The 21,542-nt window shown below is 37.4% G+C and overlaps 1 protein-coding gene across 2 annotated transcripts in view; it reads left to right on the forward strand.

Moving 5' to 3' along the window:
* LOC104594742 (putative LRR receptor-like serine/threonine-protein kinase At1g67720) overlaps nucleotides 1–20,070 on the forward strand; it is a 29,711-nt gene extending 9,641 nt beyond the window's left edge. For both annotated transcript variants that reach the window (XM_010255195.3, XM_088897776.1), the window contains exons 3-15: nucleotides 945–1,450; nucleotides 1,812–1,944; nucleotides 2,796–2,867; nucleotides 2,954–3,022; nucleotides 3,103–3,174; nucleotides 3,264–3,332; nucleotides 10,750–10,904; nucleotides 11,044–11,285; nucleotides 13,803–13,929; nucleotides 14,003–14,071; nucleotides 14,149–14,335; nucleotides 18,937–19,072; nucleotides 19,259–20,070. In XM_010255195.3, the coding sequence (XP_010253497.1) occupies nucleotides 945–1,450; nucleotides 1,812–1,944; nucleotides 2,796–2,867; nucleotides 2,954–3,022; nucleotides 3,103–3,174; nucleotides 3,264–3,332; nucleotides 10,750–10,904; nucleotides 11,044–11,285; nucleotides 13,803–13,929; nucleotides 14,003–14,071; nucleotides 14,149–14,335; nucleotides 18,937–19,072; nucleotides 19,259–19,594 (2,173 nt within the window). In that variant the 3' untranslated portion in view covers nucleotides 19,595–20,070. The remainder of the gene's footprint in view (nucleotides 1–944; nucleotides 1,451–1,811; nucleotides 1,945–2,795; nucleotides 2,868–2,953; nucleotides 3,023–3,102; nucleotides 3,175–3,263; nucleotides 3,333–10,749; nucleotides 10,905–11,043; nucleotides 11,286–13,802; nucleotides 13,930–14,002; nucleotides 14,072–14,148; nucleotides 14,336–18,936; nucleotides 19,073–19,258) is intronic.
* Nucleotides 20,071–21,542: the final 1,472 nt, after the last annotated feature.

Genomic DNA, 21,542 nt, shown 5'->3' on the forward strand with positions numbered 1-21,542 from the left:
GAGAGATTAGGCCCAATTTTTGCTCAATTCTACCAAACTGATCTCTATTCCACTCTTTTATTTTGGCTCTCAACCTTTTTAATTTCTTATGGAACTTGATCCCCTTCCATCTTACCCCCCTCTCCTCCTCACCCCACCACTCCTTCACTTTTTTCACAAAATCTGGATGGGTAAGCCACATATTTTCGAATCTAAAAGGTTTGGGTCCTATAGGAAAAGACTCAGTTCCTATTTGGATAGGACAGTGATCGGAGGTGACCCTAGGTAACGCCCTAGCAACCAAGTTTTCCAAACTATTCTCCCAGGCAAGGTTAATAAGAATCTATCCAACTTCGAGCACAAAGGGGTTTCCTGAAGGTTGGACCAAGGAAATTTAATACCAACCTTCGAGGTCACAAAGTAGGAGAAAGCCCAACCAAGTTTTAATCCTTAATATTGAAAACTGTTATCTCCTTGCCTTGTAGAAAATGTTGGTATTGTCCAGTGTCCACGACATCCCAAGTGTCAAATTTCCACTAAATCTCCCCCATCTGGTACATTTGCATGGAAAAAAGTCCCTTGATTTATTGTCACTCTGCCTTCTGCCCATGTAATTTATCAAAAAAAAAAAAAGAAATATGCCCATGTATCTTCCTTCATCACTTGCATTTGTTCCGGGCCTTCTTCTGAATGCTTGTTTGGTTTAAAGGTCATCTGATTAAGAAGAATAATTGTGTTGTTTGGAAAGAAATATACCCATGTATCTTCCTTCAGTTGCACTTGTTCTGGACCTCCTTCTGATGCTTGTTTGTTTAAAGGCCATCTGACCAAGAAGAATACAATTACAGTTAATTACTCTTAGTTCATTTTGACCTTGGTCTTTTCACCATGATGTCACCCACAGTTCTTTTTTTATTCCTTTGCTTTGCCATTTCCTGTAACATGTTCTTTTTTATTATTTTCAGGTATCCAGATGATCCATTTGATAGAATATGGGAGTCTGACTCATTGAAAAAGGCAAATTACCTTGTTGATGTTGCAGCAGGTACTGAGAAAGTATCAACCCTAACGCGAATTAATGTTAATAGAGATGAAATGCCACCTCAAAAGGTAATGCAGACGGCTGTGGTTGGTACAAAAGGAGATTTAACTTACCGCTTAAACCTGGATGGCTTCCCAGGTTTTGGATGGGCTTTCTCCTACTTTGCTGAAATTGAAGATTTGAGTTCAGATGAGACAAGAAAATTTAGGCTAGTCCTTCCAGGCATGCCTGACATCACCAGACTTTCTGTTAACATCCAAGAAAATGCTCAAGGAAAATATCGCTTGTATGAACCGGGATTTACCAACATATCTCTACCTTTTGTGTTATCTTTTCAATTTGTAAAAACAGCTGACTCAGCCAGAGGACCACTCCTGAATGCTATGGAGATAAATAAGTATCTGCGGATTAATGATGGTTCTCTTGATGGTAAGGCATTGATTTACTTCTTTACTGCATGGTACATCAGTCAAGGATGTTCTCATGTGATAGCCCTGTCACATTTATCATTTATTGGCTCAAAAACAGAACAAAAGTTGCAATTACGTTTTTACTCTCTTTAGGATTTTCATGTGATAATATCATTTGTCATTGAATTGTATCTCCTTTACTCTCTTTTCGTTAGAATTATCAGTCTAGGCATTTACAGCATAAGGTATTCTTGCATTGTAAGATAAGTTGGCTGCTAACCTATGCATAATATTGGTTCCTTGATTGCATGATCATGAATAGCCTTATTTGGCTTGAAATACTGTTCTGGTATACTAATCTTAGCTTTCATGAGTTGCAGGAACAATTATTGCTGGTCTAGTTTCTAATTACCCATCAACAGATTGGGCACAAGAAGGTGGTGACCCATGCTTACCAGTTCCATGGTCATGGGTTCAATGCAGTTCAGATCCACAACCTAGAATAACTTCAATGTAAATATTTTTTCCTTTTTATTATTTTTGAGAGATTAAACCAATGTTTTAAAACGCGGAGGCATGACGCGAGGTGTTCCACTACTTGGGGGCGTGAGGCGTAGTTCAGAATGTAAGAGGCATAAGACTCCCAAACCTAGAATAACTAAGATGTAAATATTTTTTCCCTTTTATTCTTTTTGAGAGAGTATACCAATGTTTTAAAATGCGGAGGCATGGCGTGAGGTGTTCCATTACTTGGAGGCATGGGACGCAGTTCAGAACGTAAGAGGCATAAATCTCCCAAACACAAGGAGGCAGGCAAAAGCCTCCTTAAGAGTAGGGGGGTGAGGAGGAAGAAGAGGGAGGATCTCATTTCTCTCTTCTCTCTCTCTCTTTCTCTAATAAAGATATTTCATATTAAGAAGAATGAAGATGCCCTAGCTGAAGGGGGGGGGGATCTTGTCTAAACTTGTTTTCCCATTCTCTTTCCTTCCCTTCTCGTTTCTTGTCTTTCTTTTCTCTTTTTCATCTCTTTCTTTTTCTTTCCCTTCCCTTCCCTTTCCTTTCCCTTCCTTTCTTTTCATTTTCTTTCCAGTGCCTCTAGCACGCCTCATGCGAAAGGTGTATGCCTCTTGCACCTGAGGCATATGCCTCAGGGTGTTTTGGGGGGCACCTCACCTGGAGCCATGCCTTAGGTGTACACCTCCCATGCCCTTTAAAATACTGGATTAAACTAAATAAAACTTGTGTGACCTCGAAGGCTGTCTCATGAATATTTGTACTTCTAAGCTTCTTTTAGTTCCAGTTTTCAATCCTAATTTAAGTTGAGTACTGATTTACACTACTTTTGGTATCTGGAATTTTTGCAGTGTTCTGTCTCAGAAGAATTTGACAGGGAAAATTCCTTTGGAGCTGACAAAGTTGACAGGCTTAGTTGAGCTGTAAGCTTCTAAATACATGGTCACTTTTTCTCATTTAGTGTTGGTTTTCCTTGCATCATTGGTAACCGTTCATCTTTTGATTATAGGTGGCTTGATGGGAACTCACTCACTGGCTCAATACCTGATTGCAGTGGATGCGAGAACTTGAAAATCATGTAAAAATCAACGACTTTTTCATTTAGTCATTTAATTTTCCAAAATTTTCATTTTACACATACATTTTTCTCAATTGTAGTCATCTTGAGAACAACCAGTTGACTGGTGAGCTGCCTTCATCTCTTTTTCACCTGCCAAATTTGAGGGAACTGTAAGTATTGTTACCTCATGATTGATAAATATTTTGAGGGACTTAATTGAATTCTTCAAGATCTTATTTTCTAACTCTTCTGGTTGCAGGTATGTTCAGAATAATATGTTATCTGGAACAGTGCCATCGGGTCTTCTTAATACAAATTTGATTTTTAAGTGGGTATTAGTCTGTATTAATCCTTTGTACTCATGCAACCAGACTCTAATTCAGATCTCATTTATTGCATACACTATCTTATATGTTATTTATTTGCATAATGTGGTTGTCTAACTTTTTTCTTATAAAACTTGTATCAAATATCTTACTTTTATTTAAATGAATAGTAATTGGTCTACATATGGTTTCTTCTTTAGTAGGAAGGTTTAGGTTGAGTCCCTAGGATTATTTTGTATCCCTCACTATCTTTGTTATCCAGATGCTTAAAATAGGTTCTGTATCATTGTCATATACTTCAATTTTGAGTTAAAACTCTAATCCATGGTGTCCATGCTGCATTCTTTAGATATTTATATGTTGTGAATCTTTACATTTGCTGTCAGTTACACTTGTATTGCTGGATTTCTATGTTGGACCTATAGCTTACACTATAGGAAGGGCAAATGGAGAGGAAGTTACTCACATTCAACCATGCTAGATCTCTGCATTGGTTATTGTCCTTTTAGTAAGAAACCTGTTTTTGCATTGCATGTATTTTAGTCCATTGCATGGAAACATCACAATTTGGTTATGGATTATGCAACAATTCTAGATCTCTTAAGTTGTTTATTAATCTCATTGTAAGGCATCTATTATCTCTTTATAGTCCATTTCATAGAGAATCTCACAATTTGTATATCCTTCTAGTTTAAACTTTAAAAGATTAGGGTTACAGAATAACAGAGAAGAAGGTAGAAGAAGAGAAGAAAGAAACTCATGGAGTTCAGGTTTTAGCTTGTTAGCCGACTCCCATTGTTTTATTTCTTTAATGTAAAATAACACAAAGAAAATCTAAAATACCCTTGCTATAGTGCATCGCAGCAGTTTGCTCCTTTCAAGTCAGTGCTACAAGTGTTCACTCCACTCCAATTGTCCTCCCAAAAATGATTTTTCAATCCATCACCTATCTTAAATTCTTTCTAAGTAGCATAATCATCAAAAATCTGCATAATACCTTTCAAAAAGTTCACTGCATATGAAAACTTTTCTGCTTTAGAAACCCACCTATTAGCTAACATGTGTAATTCATGGATACCACCCTTTTCCAAGAATACCTCAATTCAAAGAAAGCTCAATAATTCTTAAACTACATTATTCAATGACTCGAACTTTGAACATAAATAAAATATAAGCAAACAAGTCGGACCTGTTCTAAATCCCAAGTGGCATCATAATGCCAAAAGTACCCCTGGTGTTGAGCCCAAATCCCAAGTGCCATCATAATGCCATACCAGGACCTGTTCTATGTCCTTTCTTCTAGAATAAGTTTTCAAGGGTGCTGATTGATCCCTATGACTATGTCATCCAAAATCTATTGGTGGTTTGAAATTCAAAAAAAAAAAAAAGGACCTTATGAATAGAGTTCCTTGGAACTCCTCTAGGAAGGAGTTGGCATTGTGGAAAATGGTGGTGGTAGCTAATTCTGGAGAGGCTCTTTCTAGTTCATTGTCTAGGTCTATTCATTCTTTCTTCAGAATTGTGTCTGGACTACCCTTTCCAAACCAACTTATCCAAAAAGAACACCCCCACCAAAAACGAAAAAAAAAGTTGTATGAGTACCTTCTCATCCTATAAATAGGGTATGGTCTGCATGGTTCTTTGAACCAGTCCTTTTTGGTAGCCTACTAAACCTCTAAAATGATGCTCATCGACACTGTTTCTGATCTGTGAAATTGATTTCAACTTAGACACTTCTCCTCCATACAGTGATCAGAATCTGGAAGGGGAGGCCGTCTCCTGAAGATCTGTGGAGGAAATTTTTTTTCATGTTGAGCTGGAATAACAACCAAGACAGTCTAGCTGCAAGTTAACCAATTTATGAATTGTGGTTCAACACTTTGACACTAGAACAATGTGATATCTGGATTTTAACAAGATCCTGCCCAACTTGGGTGTTTTTGCGCAAATAAGTATCTAAACCTTAACTGTAACACTCGGGGTGATATTAATGTAAATAGATAAACTGCAACAAAAATGGCATTTCTTAGTAGTCCTGTGGAACATGCATAGTTGCATGCTAATAGCAACCTAGATGTTTTTTCTTTTATTTTCTTTTATTTTTTTTTTGTGGTATCTGAATAGTTAGGTTAGTCAGTCAGAGATAACCCAGATGTCACTACTTGTAAGCGGTGGTTGTTCTTATCCAAAATAAATGCATTCTGATGGTCTCTATCATTGATCTCATCTTTTAATTTAGATGCTCATGCTCCAACCTGTGTTAAAAATAAGTTTTCTTGCTGACTTGAAGCTTTGATATTTCATTAACATCATCCAAGCCTATCCCAACTATATGGGCTCGGTTACATTAATCCTCTTTTGCCATTCCATTTTGTTTAATGCTATATCCATTGTTATCATATGAGTGCTTAAAATCATTACTACTTCTACCCATGTCCTTTCTGGTCTACCCTAGCCCTTTTATACCCTTCAACTTGCGACGAATCACTTCTTATGGGTAGGGGTGTCAATTTGACTGGATTTGGTCCAATCTGATCCAGTCCAATGTGAGTCCATTACAAATGGACCAGGTCCAGTCCAATCCAATGAATATTTTGGACTATTTTGGACCAGCCCAATTCAATGTCTAGACCGTCCAATCTGTTCAAATTTGTTTTAATTTAGATTGGTTTTAACCCAAACCTGGTCCATTGACTCCTATATTCTTATCTTCTATCAGTAGACCAGATGTTGTTTCAATCCAACCCAATCCAATATAAATTCATTATGGATGGACCGGGTCCAATCCAATCCAATCCAATAAATACTTTGGACCATTAAGTCTGGACTGGTCCAATTCAATATTTTTTTTTGATCAGCAAAAGAGAACTTTATTTGAATTTAGGGTTTGATTAAAGTTTTATAGCTTTGTGTATGAGATTAATGCTCCCACACTAGTACATATTTCTGTCAATTCAATATGTTTTGTTGGTTTATTCAATCCCTCCAAATTGATTTTGGTTTGGACGGAGTCCAATAAAAAACCGGTCCATTGACACCCCTACTTACAGGTACTGTTGATGGTTTTCTATGCATGTGACCAAACTATCCTAGTTTGCTTTATCTCATTTTATCACCTATTGGAGCTACTCTTAGGTTCATTCAAATGGCTTCATTTCTGTGAACCGAATTGAGAGCAAGAAAACAAAATTAAGGGTGTCAAGAATAGTCGACCCCCACCCCAAAGAGTCTCTTTTATATTAAAGAATAAAAGATATGTACAGTTACAAGAATGCCCTTACAGGGTTGAAAGATAAAAAGAACAAATAAAATAATAAGAATACGATACTGTACAACAAGGACTATTCTAATAATGTACATCAAGATATATCATCGCCTTGGTAAAGATGTCGGCAATCTACATGTGAGAGGCTACATGAGGAAGAGATATAGAGCTCGCAACAAGGTCTCTAATAAAGTGACAATCCACCTCGATATGTTTAGTCCTCTCATGAGAGACAGGATTAGATGCGATCTTGATAGCACTGGTGTTGTCAACATACAAAGGGATAGGAGTAGGAAGTGGAGTACCAAGATCCATGAAAAGAAGACTTCAGCCAAACAATCTCGCTACATGCAGAAGACATAGCTCTATACTCGGCTTTAGTAGAAGACTTAGAGACACCTTGCTGCTCCTTGCACTTCTAGGAGATGAGAGAGTCACCCATGAAGACGCACCACCCAGTAGTGGATCGACGAGTGTCAGGACAACCAACCCAGTCGGCATCAACATAAACCCTCAATTGTATGGATGATGAGGAAGAGAAAAACAGTCCCTGAGAGGTTATCTCTAACATAATGGATAATGCGGTGAACAACAATCATATGAGGTTGCCGCGGGGTAGAGAAAAATTGATTGACAACCTGAACAACATGTGAAATATCAGGCCTGGTCATAGTGAGATAGGTCAGAGAGCCAACAAGCTGATGGTACAAAGTAGCATCAGGAAGGATGAGGCCTTCGGATTTAGATAGCTTGACATTCATCTCCAGGGGGGTATCAACATGTTTCTCATCAGTAATTCCAGCTAATTTGACGAGATCAGAGGCATATTTTTGTTGACAAATGAAATACCCTTGACCGCTACGATGGACCTCCAAACCCAAGAAATAAGTAAGGGGACCCAGGTCCTTCATGTGAAATGAGTTATGGAGTAAGGACTTCAGCTCACAAATGCCATCATGATCATCCTCAATTAGAAGCATGTCATCAACATACAATAGGAGGATAGTGATACCCTGGGGTCTTCTCTTAACAAAGAGAGAGTAGTCAAAGGAACTCTGATCATACTCAGCTGCGACAACAACACCCTGGAAGCACAACCGGGGCACATGAAGAAAAGCATTCTTCACGTCTAGTTGGTAAATAGTCCAGGAATGAATGGCAGATATGGCCATAAAAGTCCAAACTGTGGTAGCAATTGGGGCACATGTTTCTTCATAATCAATCCCATATTCCTAACTGTATCCTTGGGCAACTAATCGAGCCTTATATCGATCAAGGGAACCATCTGACTTTAGTTTGATCGTATAGACCCAACGGCTTCCAACAATAGAAGCATTTGGAGGAGCTGGCACAAGATCCCAAGTATCATTCTCATGGAGGGCTTGAATTTCAGCATCCATGGCTTCTTTCCACTAAGAACTTCTAATGGCTTGCTGATAAGATCTAGGGATATCTGTGGAAGAAAGTGCAACAAAAAAGGAACTATGGTTTGAAGGAAAACCATAGCGGTTAGGGGGTCGAGAAATACGGGTAGAATGACGAAGTGGAATAACCGAACTACTATCTGAAATGGGAGGATCTTGGGTCAAAGTATCACTTATAGGGGGTACCAGGGAGGGATGCTCTAGACCGGGTGGAAGGGGGGTTGTAGGCGCAGGCAGGGACTGGGGCACGTAGCCGCTTGCGGGTGAAAACGAGAAAATCTCTCTCAGTCGAGGAAGTAGTAGTGTTGTTTGAATCAAAGTCTTGCAAAATAGAGATGGAAGGAGCAAACAATCTAGCAATCCCAGAAAAGAAAGAGATATGTTCAAGAAACACAACATTTCGGGAATACGATGAATAGCAGGATCATAGCACAAAAATCCTTTGTGGTTAGGACTATATCCCACAAAGGCACACATAGCAGACTGGGCAATTAATTTAGATCGTTCACGAACAGGAAGATGTACAAAACAAAGACAACCAAAAACATGAAGACTAGAGAAATCTGGGGGATGACCAAAAAGTTTTTGGAAGGGAGAAGTGTTGCCTAGAACAGAGGAGGGAAGAAAATTGATCAAATACACAGTTGTACTGGCTGCTTCTACCCAAAACGAAGTTGGAGTATGAGATTCTTGTAGTAATGTCCGCACAACATTGAGAATATGTCCATTCTTCCGTTCAGCCACACCATTCTGTTGTGGAGTGTCTGGGCAGCTGCGTTGAGACTAAATTCCATAACTCCTCAAGTAGGCTTGAAAGTCTCTGTCTCTATATTCCCCCCCTGAATCTGAGCGGAGGATAGTCACATTGCACTTGAATCGATTTTGCACCATAGTATGAAATAGTTTAAATGTGCCAAAGACTTTTGATTTGTGCCGCAAAAAATAAATCCAAGTATATCTGGTACAATCATCTATAAACAATACAAAATATCTGTATCCCAATCGTGAAGTAATAGAAGCAGACCAAACATCACTGTGTATTATCTCAAAAGGTTTAGTGGCATGTTCAGATGTATGAAGAAATGGTAAAACATGACTTTTACTCGAACAAAAACTTTAATTTTTGGGAATATGGATGACCCAACCGTTTATGCCATAAATCCCAAATATTATTTCTATAACTCAATAGAGAAGCAGACAAAGAAAAACTAAGTAAAGCTGAGGATGCTCCTGATTAAGATTTCTCGAACTCTAGCACAAACAGATGGCCCAACCTACGCCCCTTCCATTTCACCTTCCTAGTGTACTGGTCCTGTATCAAGCAACCATCATGAGAAAAGGTGAGAACATTTCCTTCATCAACAAGTTGGCCAACAGAAATCAAATTAAGAGGGTTTTGGAGAGAGGGAAGGATCTAGTTGGTGACAGTTTAAGGGACAAATCATTGCTACCAATGATGTCCAACTTTTCACCATTGGTAGTAATAATATGTTTATGGTGAGTTTCAGTGGATGGATTTGGGTGATTGAGGTAGGCTCCTGTCATATGATTGGTGGCACCTGAATCTATAATCCAAGCATGTGAAGGGGAAGAACAATATGCAAATAACTTACCAGATAAGCCAATAGCAGAGAAAGCAGAGGAAATAGCAGAAGATACCAATTGTCGAACCTTTCTTCATCCATGACACCTGTTGAATCACCTTTCACTGAAGAATCACCCTTGGTGGATACAGTGTCAGTTGCTTGTCCATCTGTTGCATGATAGGCCCGGGGCTGAGTCTTTTTTTGAGAACCCTTAGCAGTGATTTAAAAGGCGCTCCTAGGCGCACAAGCGAGGCGCATTTCAAGGAATACGCCTCACCTAGGTCCTAGGCGCAGCCCTTTCAAAAGGTGCACGTTTGGTGCGCCTAGGCGTGTGCCTTGTGCCTCAGCCCAGGCGTGCGCCTTTTGAAAATTTGGTGCTTTTTTGCTTTTCTTTGAACATAACGGCTGGGCCCTCAGTTGGACCCCCAATTTGGTAATGTTGTTCATTCATTCATCCTAATAAAATGCCTTCTTAAAAAGCAAATAAAACTATAAAATCATTATTTTTTGTGTTAAAACTAAGAATTTAAGACCTAACGTGGGCTTGTTTGGGCTTGCCTCGAGGGGCGTGGCACAAAGCCAGCTCGTAGAATCAGGAATGTAATATGTTTTACATTACATTAGCTATGTGAAGTACTGCAATTGAGTGAAAAAAGAAATTAGAGGTTTTACATGCTTGGAAATGTTTTATATGTTTGATTTTATTTTTAAATTCTCATTTGAATATGCTTTACATCTTATATTAATGTATTTTAATTTTAGATAATATGTTTTTTAAACATTATTTTAAAATTTTAGTTTATATTTTTTATTAATTAATTATATTTTTTTTTAATTTATTTTAAAATATCCTATGCTTTACATCTTCCTAGTTTTCCACTTTTCCATCTCAGCTTACGCATTTCTTTCATATTCAATTTTTTTGGACATGTTTCTTGACTGCCCAATACTCTGTTCTGAAGCTTTGATATTCGGCTTCTAAAATATTTATCAATATATTTATATCTTGGCTCATCTGCTTGTATCTTTGTAAGATACTCTTTTCTTTTTCTGCTTTCTTTTTATAGATATTGGAATATCTGCTTCTGCATTTGACACGTAATATGAAATATTTACTGTTGTTGTTGATTGTTATGCCTCACAGCTACTCTGGCAACATTGATTTTCGTGTAGAACGGAGAGGAGGAAGCCACATAAAAATCATTATTGGATCAACGGTTGGGGCTGTTGTACTGCTTCTAGCTACCATTTTATCTTGCATATTTATGCATAAGGGAAAGAAAAAATATTCTGAGGAAGGTCTGGTCAAACTTCTTTGAACTTCTTTGTGTGTGTGTGTGTGTGTGTGTTTTCTTTTTTCCAGTCAGAATCTCATTAGACCTATAATTGTGTGTGTGTGTGTGTGTGTGTGTGTGTGTACTGTCTGAATTTGTTTCAGATCAGCTTGTACAATCCTTACCTCCCCAGAAATTAGTTTCTTCCTCAAGCGAGGTTGCCACAGAAACTGCACATTGTTTTTCGTTTGCTGAAATTGAAGATGCCACTAGGAAGTTTGAGAAAAAAATTGGTTCAGGAGGCTTTGGAGTGGTATACTATGGAAAGATGATAGATGGAAAAGAAATTGCGGTCAAAGTTTTGACTAGTAACTCCTACCAGGGGAAGCGAGAATTTTCAAATGAGGTAGCTTGGGATTAAATTTGCATCTCTTTTCTTATCACTTTACATTTCCTTTGGAACTTAATCTTTTATGTTTTCCCCACATAAAGAGAGAACTAAAGGCCACATAAAACCATTGATAAAATTCAAAATCCAACAACAGAAAACTTAACTACTCTATGATTAATCAGATAAGGCCCAAGAAAAACTGTGGAATACACCTCTACAGCTCTAAATAGGCCATCTGTGATTGAGTTAGCTGATCTAGGAGTCCAAATAAATTGATGCAGAGGCATCTGGCTTAGTCCAAGAGCCCATGGGTGATGTAGGGCGAGCTCAATTCTAGTCCTTTCAGAATGTTGAATGATCTTCCTTGATCATAAATCTATGGCTGTTGATGGCTGTAATGGCTTATTGAAGGAACAGGAAGGAAAATAGAGAGAGAACGAGGAGAGAATGCCAGGAATCACTCGTGGGGTACCTAGAATCACTCTAGGGTATGGGAACCACTCACCATAATTAGCATAAGCTCAAGAAAACTCAATAAACTTTGATCTTTGTGTAAAACGTCCATACATATTCATAGACTCTAGTCTCATAAGAACCCTAGGACTCAGACTGTTAGACTCATAAGAATTCTAGTAAGATTCAGACTATTATCCTATTTCATTGGACCCCACAGAGAAATTGTAAAATGACAAAAATACCCCAACTGTCCAAAAATACAGAAACACATAAAATTTCAGAAAATTCCAATTTGGGATCTTCAGATCCTGCACCAATGGGCCAAAAGAAAGCCTAGAGAAGTGCTAATTCCATGGCTGATGGGTTAGCCAAGCAAGGGGTGCTTAAGATATTTTACCTCCCCTCTCTTGTACTCAAAGTTTCACAATTTTTATAATCTAATAAAACATTCTGTTTCACAATTTTTACCTCCCCTCTCTTGTATTATTGGTATTCTTTTATAAGTTGGCTATTATGATGGTTATATGAGTCCAACATGGAGCAAGTCATTATCATCATCCAAGCCTTATCCCAACTATATGGAATTGGCTACATGAATCCTGTTTCAACATTCCATTCTATCTATGCACATAACCAAACCATCGTAGTCTAGTTTTTGTCATTCTGTACCTATTGGAGCTACTCCGAGGTTCCTTTGAATGACTCCATTTCTGATCCTATCCTTTTCCATCCATCCATATTAGTGTACACATTTCTGCCACACTCATTTTTTGGGCATGTTGTTTCTTGACTGCCTAGCTTTCTGCTCCATACAACACGGCTGGCCTTACGGCTGTTTTGTTGACTCTTACCTTTTTCTAAATACATCTAAGTGGTATTTGTGATGCCTATAACATAGGACTCTAGATACACCCCTCCATTTTTCCCACCTGCTCTAATTCTATGAGCTGTCCTCTTCAACCTCTACCTTGTTATGAATCATTGAACCAAGGTACTTGAAAAGGTCTTATTGAGTTATCTCTTGGTCTCATCGTAAGTGTATGGTGTACCTTGGTTTTACACTCCTAATATTGTTATCATCATCATCATCATCATTATTATTATTATTATTATTATTAAATTTACACATATTCTGTTGTACTCCTGCTTATTTTAAAACCTCTTGTTTCTTATGTATTTGTCCATAATTTACTTTTTCATTTTAACCTTCATTAGTTTCATCAATTAAAACAATTTCATCAGCAAACACCATGCTCCAATGTGGATCACATACTATGGTTAATTAGAATTTGGTTTTACTGGGTTTAAGAGTTAATTTTTATTTTTTTATTAACAATAATGAATAACAGTTATGTTAATGAGATTAGAATGTAAAATCTGAACCTTCCAAACAGCCTCAAGGCCAAAATACAATTTTGATTAAAGATACATCATACTTCCAAAGCAGCCAGGTGCCTCCAATGATTGATGCAGGTGCCCCTTTCCTGGATAGAGCATCAAAACTAACATTTCTAGATCCTAGAACCCATCTGAACAAGCAGTTCAGTTATGAAGATAAATGTTTTCATAGTCTCACCTAAATCCTAAGGGTCAATGCCATCCTCTGAACAAGTAGTTCAGTTGCTGGGTATGTACCCTATTTATGACTAATTAGGATGATCAAAACAGCACCCTTCCTTTTCATTTTCACTTCCAGAACTGAGAGTGGATCTCCTTAAAAGTGGTCTCTCCTGATCTCTGTACAGATTTATTACCCATAATTGTAGTTGCCAAAACTTGAGGTACCCTGCCTAGGTGTCACCTAGGCTCCATAGCAAGGAAGAATCATCTTTCACTAATAATTACTGTTAAAGTTATTTTGTGGCAGGGCATAGTTTGTCATTTTCTCTTTTTCCCTGTAATCATGCTTTCATAAAAATCCCCCTTAAATGTTCAATTAGGACTCATTTCTTTGTTATGAAGAAAACTAACACTCTCCTTTTGACAAGTCTGATTTGTCATAGGAAATGATTTCCTCCCTTTCTTAGCATTTAAAAACTGGTGATTACATACTGACAAATGCTTTATTTGATCTAGGTGACTTTACTTTCAAGAATACATCACAGAAATCTAGTACAATTTCATGGTTACTGCCAAGAAGAAGGGAAAAGTATCCTTGTTTATGAGTTCATGCATAATGGAACTCTGAAGGAACATCTTTATGGTAAGATTCCATCTTTTGCTTTTAATATGAGCTTTACTTTGAATCTTGAATGGCCTTCTTATACATTTTGCAGGACCTTTAACACGTGAGAGAAGTATCAGTTGGATCAAGCGCCTTGAGATAGCTGAAGATGCTGCAAAAGGTAAGTATGCATGAATGCTATTGTTATTTCCAGTTACTTCAAAGATGTCATTTTCATTATTATATTACTTGTTTCAGGAATTGAGTACCTTCATACAGGATGTGTGCCAACTATCATCCATAGGGACCTAAAAAGCAGCAATATTCTTCTAGACAAACACATGAGAGCAAAGGTCGCAGACTTTGGTCTATCAAAACTTGCAGTAGATGGAGCCACACATGTCTCAAGCATAGTTCGGGGGACTGTTGGGTACCTGGACCCTGAGTAAGGCCTTTACCTGTATCTTTCATTTTTGTCTTTATTGACCTGAGGTTAAAGGGAAACTACATGTTTGAAAACAATAGCTGATCAAGTTTGCTTCATAGATGTCATTTATCTATGAAGTTATGGAATGCATGGGGAAATTTTGACTGCCCAGAATAGTTATATGCCTTCTGTCTAGACAGGGGTATTTCTGTCCTTGTACACTTATTTACTAAGTCTAAATATATGGTCGACTGGGTTAGACTCTGTCTTCTCAGTTCGACACTTTTCCTCTCTCTCTTCTTAGTTCGGCTGAACACTGACATGGTATCAGAGCGCCACTAATAGAATCTGTCTATGTGCACCATCACCTTTCTTCCATTCATTCTGACCAGTGATTTAAAAGGTGTGCCTAGGCACACAGGCAAGACACATTTTAGGGTATGCACCTTGCCTAGGTCCTAGACTCCTAGGTGCGACACTTTAAGTTATAAAAAACTTTTTAATAGGGATTAAGAATTTAAGACCCTGATATGGACTTGTTTGGGCTTGCTTTGAGGGGATTGGTACAAAGGTGGCTCATAGAGTCAGAAATGGATAATGTTTAACATCACATTAGCTATTTGAAGTAACGCAATTGGGAAAAAAATAAAGAGATTAGGAGTTTACATGCTTAAATATGTTTTATATGTTATGCTCGATTTTATTTTTAAGTTTTCATTTTAAATATGTTTTACATGTTATGTTTATGTATTAGGGCTGTTCATAAGACCAACAAATAGGCCAAACCAACCAATCCAACCCAACTTTATTCGAGTTGGTCGGTTTTCAACTATTTTCGGTCAACTTCAGTTCATGCATATGCTAACTCGAGAGGTCGGGTCAGTATCAGTTTGGCCATGTGTAAATCGACCAAAACTGACCTGACCGACTAGATATATTTAATATTTTAAATTCAAATTTTTTTAATATGGGAAAGTGGGAAATTCCCATATTTCATAGTTTAAAATATTTTATATTTACATTTAAATTTTTTAATAATACTGCTACAATTATTAATAAATTTTTAAATTTTTTATCCAATCAAACTGTGTTTCCTATTTTGGCAAATTAGTTTTGGGCTGTCTCTTGAACAAACCAACCCCAAACTGATAAACTGACCCAAACTGATATGACTCAAGTTGGCGGGTTTTCACTAATGATTGGTCGGTTTTGGATGGCTAGTTCCCCAACCCAACCAAGTCAGTTTGGTTGGCCAAACAGCCTGCAACTGAACCGAACCGACACGTGAACACCCCTATTATGTATTTTAATTTGAGATAATTTTTTTTTTGAACTCATCTTTTGGTGGAAGCTAGAGATATTTTAAACTCAATGCAGGTTAAATTGAACTGGATTCCCGGGGAACGGAACACTGTACCAGATGGATTAGCTAAATCTGGTGCTCATAGAGATTTTTTTTTAGTAATAGTGCTCTTCCTTTGTAATCCTTTCTCTTTTTTTCATTGGTGTACATCTTCTCTTTTAATAAAATCTTAGTCACCTTTTGCTCAAACAAAAATAAATAGTTTTTTTAATTAAAATTTAAGTTTACATTTTTAATTAATATTGTGTTTTTAATATTTGACAATTTTTTGAATTTTTGTCTTTTTTGAAAATTTACCCTTTTTTGCATTTTTGAGCCTTGCTTCAAAAAGGTGTGCACCTCGCCATGTGCCTTGTGCCTTGGGTGCAAAATGGCCCTTGTGATTTTTTTGCGCCTTGCGCTTTTAAAACACTGATTCTGACTATCTAAGTTCTCTCTCCAACATCTCTGCCCCCATGGATTTTGCTGCTGCAGAAGCCCTCTCTGTATCTGACCAGACCACTGCCGTTCTCCTTCACAATCCTTCTTCAATCTCTTCTTACCATGAACTGCCACCACCTTAGTCTCCCCAGCCCACTAATACCACTGCCGGCTTTGCCCCTCCTCTACTCCATCTCAAAATCCCACTGCATAATTACCTGTTGGATTTTACCACCTACCCCACCTACTCCACTCGTTCTCAAGCTTTGTCTGGAACTGGGAGAACTTTTACCATCCCTCCCTCCCAAGTTCTGACTTCTTCCCTTAACCCAAAGACAAACAAACATTCCAACCAAGCCCGCTTCCTCTCCCTATGTAAAAAGTGAGCCTTTATTTTTAATATTTCAAAAAATTAAATTACATTAGTAATACAGGGCCACTGCGTACTTATGTTAACATTAGAAGGTGTTAAAAGGAGTGTACGTGCAACTAAACTGTGTTTTAGTCATCCAGGCAGTGAAAATTTCCCCAGAATTCACACACATATTGATACTTTATTTGAATGGTCATGGACACAGTTGCAACTTACAAGCATGTAGCTATTGTTTACATGTACATATTCTATTAAACCTCAGCTGAAGGATTCTACCAACAATATCTCTTTTGACTTTGCACTTTATATTACATATTTACATTCCTGCTTCTCCAGCTTGAGCCTTTCAATGTTCCCATACGAGCTATTTGAACTATTACTGAGACCCCCTCTGTTGTTCTGTTTTATAGAAACTTCTGAGTGAGTGTTCTGTGTATGTGTTCATTTCTAGATATAAATGCAAATGTTAGACAGGCTAATTATAACAAACCAGATCAGTTGAGACAAAACAGTTCTGTATGATGAGATACATTAAAACTATTCTTTATAGTTCGATATAGAAAGTTTCTCATATGAGCCATTTCACATGACATTTGTGCGTACATGTCAACCTTTCATAAATTGGACTTTTTTGGTTACAAGAATCTTTAAGATTATAAAAGTTCTATTCATAAAGTCTGCATATTGTTAGTCTTTTCACTAAACATAGTATAAACACCTCTTATCTAATTCCTGGCTTGACTGTTCTCATATTGCCTCCTGGGTCACCAAGTGCACTAACCCCTCTTATCTAATAGTGCTTTCAATTTCAACTATTAAAATCTACATTTCCACTCTGCTGTTTTGCGATTCCATTCTGTTTAATGCCTATCCATTGTTAAATTATGGGCACTTGAATCATTTCTAACTACTTTGACCCATGTCCTTTTTGGTCTACCCCTAGCCCTTGTAGCCCTTCTTGCAACATATCACTTCTTACTTGTGCTGTTGGTGGTTTTCTATGCACGTGACGAAATCACCATAGTCTACTTCCACTCATTTTATCACCTATTGGAGCTACTCCTAGGTTCTTCTGAATGACTTCTGACCCTATCCCTTATAGTTTCCATCTCAGCATACACGTTCTGCCATCATTGTGCCATTTTTGGATCAGTTTAAACTGTTTCATCTACAAGAAATTTAACAAAAATCATTCCAACTTGTCAACTTATTCAATGTTTGTTGCATTTTAGCCTGCAAAATAAAGTGAAATGCTGCCTCATGCTTGGGTGGCAAAATTTTAGTGTGAAAATAGGTAAGGTCCATGATTGCAGCCAACATATGTTCATGATGTATTGATAATTGACGGGTTGATTTTCTTTTCCTTTTTTTTTTTTTTGATAATAGATTTCATTAAACAAAGCAGAAATATCTGTACAGATACAGCTTCCCCAGGGGAGGTAGAGTGTCCTATCTCACCCCATTACATAAATTACAATTACAAGTGTGCTCAATACATCTGCTCCCTATTTACTCCTTGCTTAGCAAGCGTGTAAGCCAACCCAGTTGCAGTTCTTTGTGCCCACTGAATTCTTAACAGGAAATGTCTTGTCTACCATTTAAATTTTTTAAGCACCTCTCTATAAGCCCAAACTATCTGCTTCTCATTCTTTACTCATCCAACCACCACCTGAGTCTCCCCTTCAAGAGTTCAGTCCCCTACCCCAATAGGACCTGTAAATAAAGCTAAAATGTGGCCTTCCTTATCCTTAAACACCCCTCCCACACGAGTTCGGCTTCCATCAGGGCAATGCCCGTCTGAGAAGCCTTTACAGCCTTGCATTGGGAATATCTCCCTACTCATGTGCTTTATATCATGGGGAGATACCTGATGCAAGGTTGCAAGAGGCTGTTGGGATGGTGTGAACACGGGCTTGCCCAGACCAAAGCCGATCTCCTCCCACACCTGAGGGACCTGGGTCACCACTACTGACAACTCCCATCAAAACTAAATTTAACAAACCCCTCCTCTGGTGGCACCCATTCTTGATGGGTCCATTCTCTCAAAGCTAATGATACTATGGGGTGCTCTGAATGCATTTCTTCAATGACTTGTTTCAATTAGGGATCTTCTACTACATGCAGGGATGACCTAGTCAATTTGAACTGTCCGTCAAATAGGAGATCTGTGATTTCGAGTTGTTCAATCCTGAATTAAATTATCTATCCATAGTTTCATTTTTTTAATTATTATTTTAAAAACTGTCCACCAAGAAGAGTTTATTTTGAATACTTGAAAAGGGAATTTTAAGCTCAAATTTGTTTCATGAATAGAGGTCAAAAAACATTGGGCTCTTTTGGGCACCAGACCATGTTGCAACATGCAACATGGAAGATTCCTGGGTCGTTTAGAATTTTCTAAATATAGCAGTCTGTTTTAAATTCTTTCTCCAATGACGTCTTTCTTTTTTATCTTGTACACAGGTATTATATCTCTCAGCAGTTGACAGACAAAAGTGATGTTTATAGTTTTGGCGTAATTCTTCTTGAATTGATTTCTGGTCAAGAAGCAATATCTAATGAAAGTTTTGGTGTTAATTGCAGAAACATAGTTCAATGGGTTAGTTCATTTATTATATAGAAGCTTATTTCCTCCATCCTTCTTACATTTTTTTTTTGTGTGTAAATCTTGGATTTGTTTCCAGCACTGGAAGTTACTTAGAGGTGAACCAGTATGTGGGATTTTCTTGGTTCATCTTTCCTGCATTTACTCAGATGCTAATCCATGTCAACACTTGTGTTATAGGCAAGATCGCACATAGAGAGTGGGGACATCCAGGGAATCATTGACCCGTCTCTGCATAATGAATTTGATATCCAATCAATTTGGAAGATTGCCGAGAAAGCAATAATGTGTGTCCAATCCCATGGGAGTATGAGGCCATCGATATCAGAAGTGCTCAAGGAGATTCAAGAAGCAATTTCAATTGAGAGGGGGGCAGAGGCGAGACGAGAAGGTCATTCTGATGATATGTCAAAGAACTCGATACACTCTTCCACTAATCTTGGCTCCATGGACCTGGGTGTGTCCGAGCCATACGTTTCATTTGATGAATCTATTGCTCGGCCAACAGCCCGATAACTTTGGTCATCCACACCCATCTCTGCCATCTCGATCTCAGTTTTTTCCCATTTGAATTACAGAGCCACACCTGGAATTACGAAAGGAAACAATGTTGCTTGTATACTTGATTTCTTTTTCGTTTTTTTTTTTTTTTAATATATTTCTTTGAGGGAGAGGGTCAGATTTGGAGGTTGAAGGAGTGGAGGACATGGAAGAAAGGATGTCATCAACTTCATTGTAACTTTTCATGGAAAAATCTATGATCCCGGAAAGAAATGATACCGGAAAGGCTTTGACCAATCAACCCCCCTCCCTCCTGAATTATGAAAAACCACCTGATTGGTGGTTGTGGTTACCACTTTATGATGTTGGTTGGTTACAAATTTTTTCAGTATCACGTCTTTCCAGCATCATAGTCGAAACTCATATTCAGTTTTTTCCCCTCCATTGAACTGGTATTCGAAATCATTAGTAAAAAGAAGCATTTTTCTGTTTTTCTTGGTGTTTGGTTGTAATTTCGAAAACAACTATCAGGCTTGATTGCCTACACTAGAACCAGGATCCCGATGTCTTGGGTATTACTATTGACAGTGGTTAACCGCTTAGGCGTGGGCGCTTACTACCAACCATGGTTGCTTACAGCCCACCAGACAAATCCCAATCCCAAGTTGTAATTCGACCTTAAAACAACAAAAAGGACAATCATAGCAGTATAAAAGATTGAGTTTGAGCCTTTAGTTTGACATATTAAGGTTATGTTTGGGAGTGTTTAAAAATAAGTGTTTATTTAGACCATTAAACACTTATTGGTATTTGGGAAATAAGCTTGAAATTAGTATTTATTTTAAAAATAAGGACTTATTTTTTAAACCTAAATTTCCAGCTTTGCTTTAAGTGTTTATACAATAAGCACTTATTCAATTTTTTTCTTTTAAAATTTGCCTAGTTGAATTATAAAATACCACTTATAAAATTATCCCTAATTGAATTTTATAAAAGTACTTTCATGTAAGCACTTTTACGAAACCACTTTAATGAAAGCACTTTTGTAAAAGTATTTCTATGAAAGCATTTTTTTTAAGAAAGTACTATTATGAAAGCATTTTTACAAAAGTATTTTTATAAAGTATTTCTATGAAAGCACTTTTATAAAAGTAAACACCTTTATAAAAGTATTTTTATGAAAACACTTTTATAAAAGTTTGTAAAAGTGCTTTTGTAAAAATGATTTCTTAAAAGTGCTTTCATAAAAGTATTTTTATAAAAATGCTTTCATAAAAGAACTTTCTTAAAATTGCTTTTAAAGAGTATATTTTGACAATTTGAAAGAAAATGTAGGACAAAATAGTTACAAATCCTTATTTAAGTGTTTATTAGAAAAAAAAAATACTATCAAACGTTCAATATAAAATAAGTGTTTATTTTAAAAAATAAACATTTGAAAAATTGGGTGCCAAGTGCAAATAATTAGTTATTTGAATAAGCATTTGTTTTTAAGCACCGGCCTAAAGCAAACATAAATCTAACTTTTTCCATCATCCGATTTTTCTAGGTATCAGAGCATTGGGGAGAGTATATTAAAGTGGAGTAGGAAATAATTGAATTGAATGAGAGTTAACAGTCGAGACGTTGCTCAACAATCCAGGACCTAAATGGAGAAACCCCGAGTGTTTTGTACGATTTTACAAGCAATTGAACACCTGAAAAACGGTGCTTTCCACAGAAAGGTTTGTTTTCCATTGTTCCACTTTTAACCAAATGGAGACCTAAGTGTTTATCAAAAAATCATCCCGCTCTTAGAGACAGTAGTGTCTTTAGCCAGCCTCGGTTTGTACAGTACTTTCGACGCTTTGATGGCTCCACAAAGGTTGCTTTTTCACCCTCCTTAGAAACAAGGATAGATGTTTGACCCTTTTACTTATCAAAGCCTTGACAAAAACTTCATTTGAAAGCACATCAAGCTTCT

The sequence above is a fragment of the Nelumbo nucifera genome, chromosome 2 (genome assembly GCF_055504915.1).
Source record: "Nelumbo nucifera cultivar China Antique chromosome 2, China Antique-T2T, whole genome shotgun sequence".
Taxonomy (NCBI): Eukaryota; Viridiplantae; Streptophyta; class Magnoliopsida; order Proteales; family Nelumbonaceae; genus Nelumbo; species Nelumbo nucifera.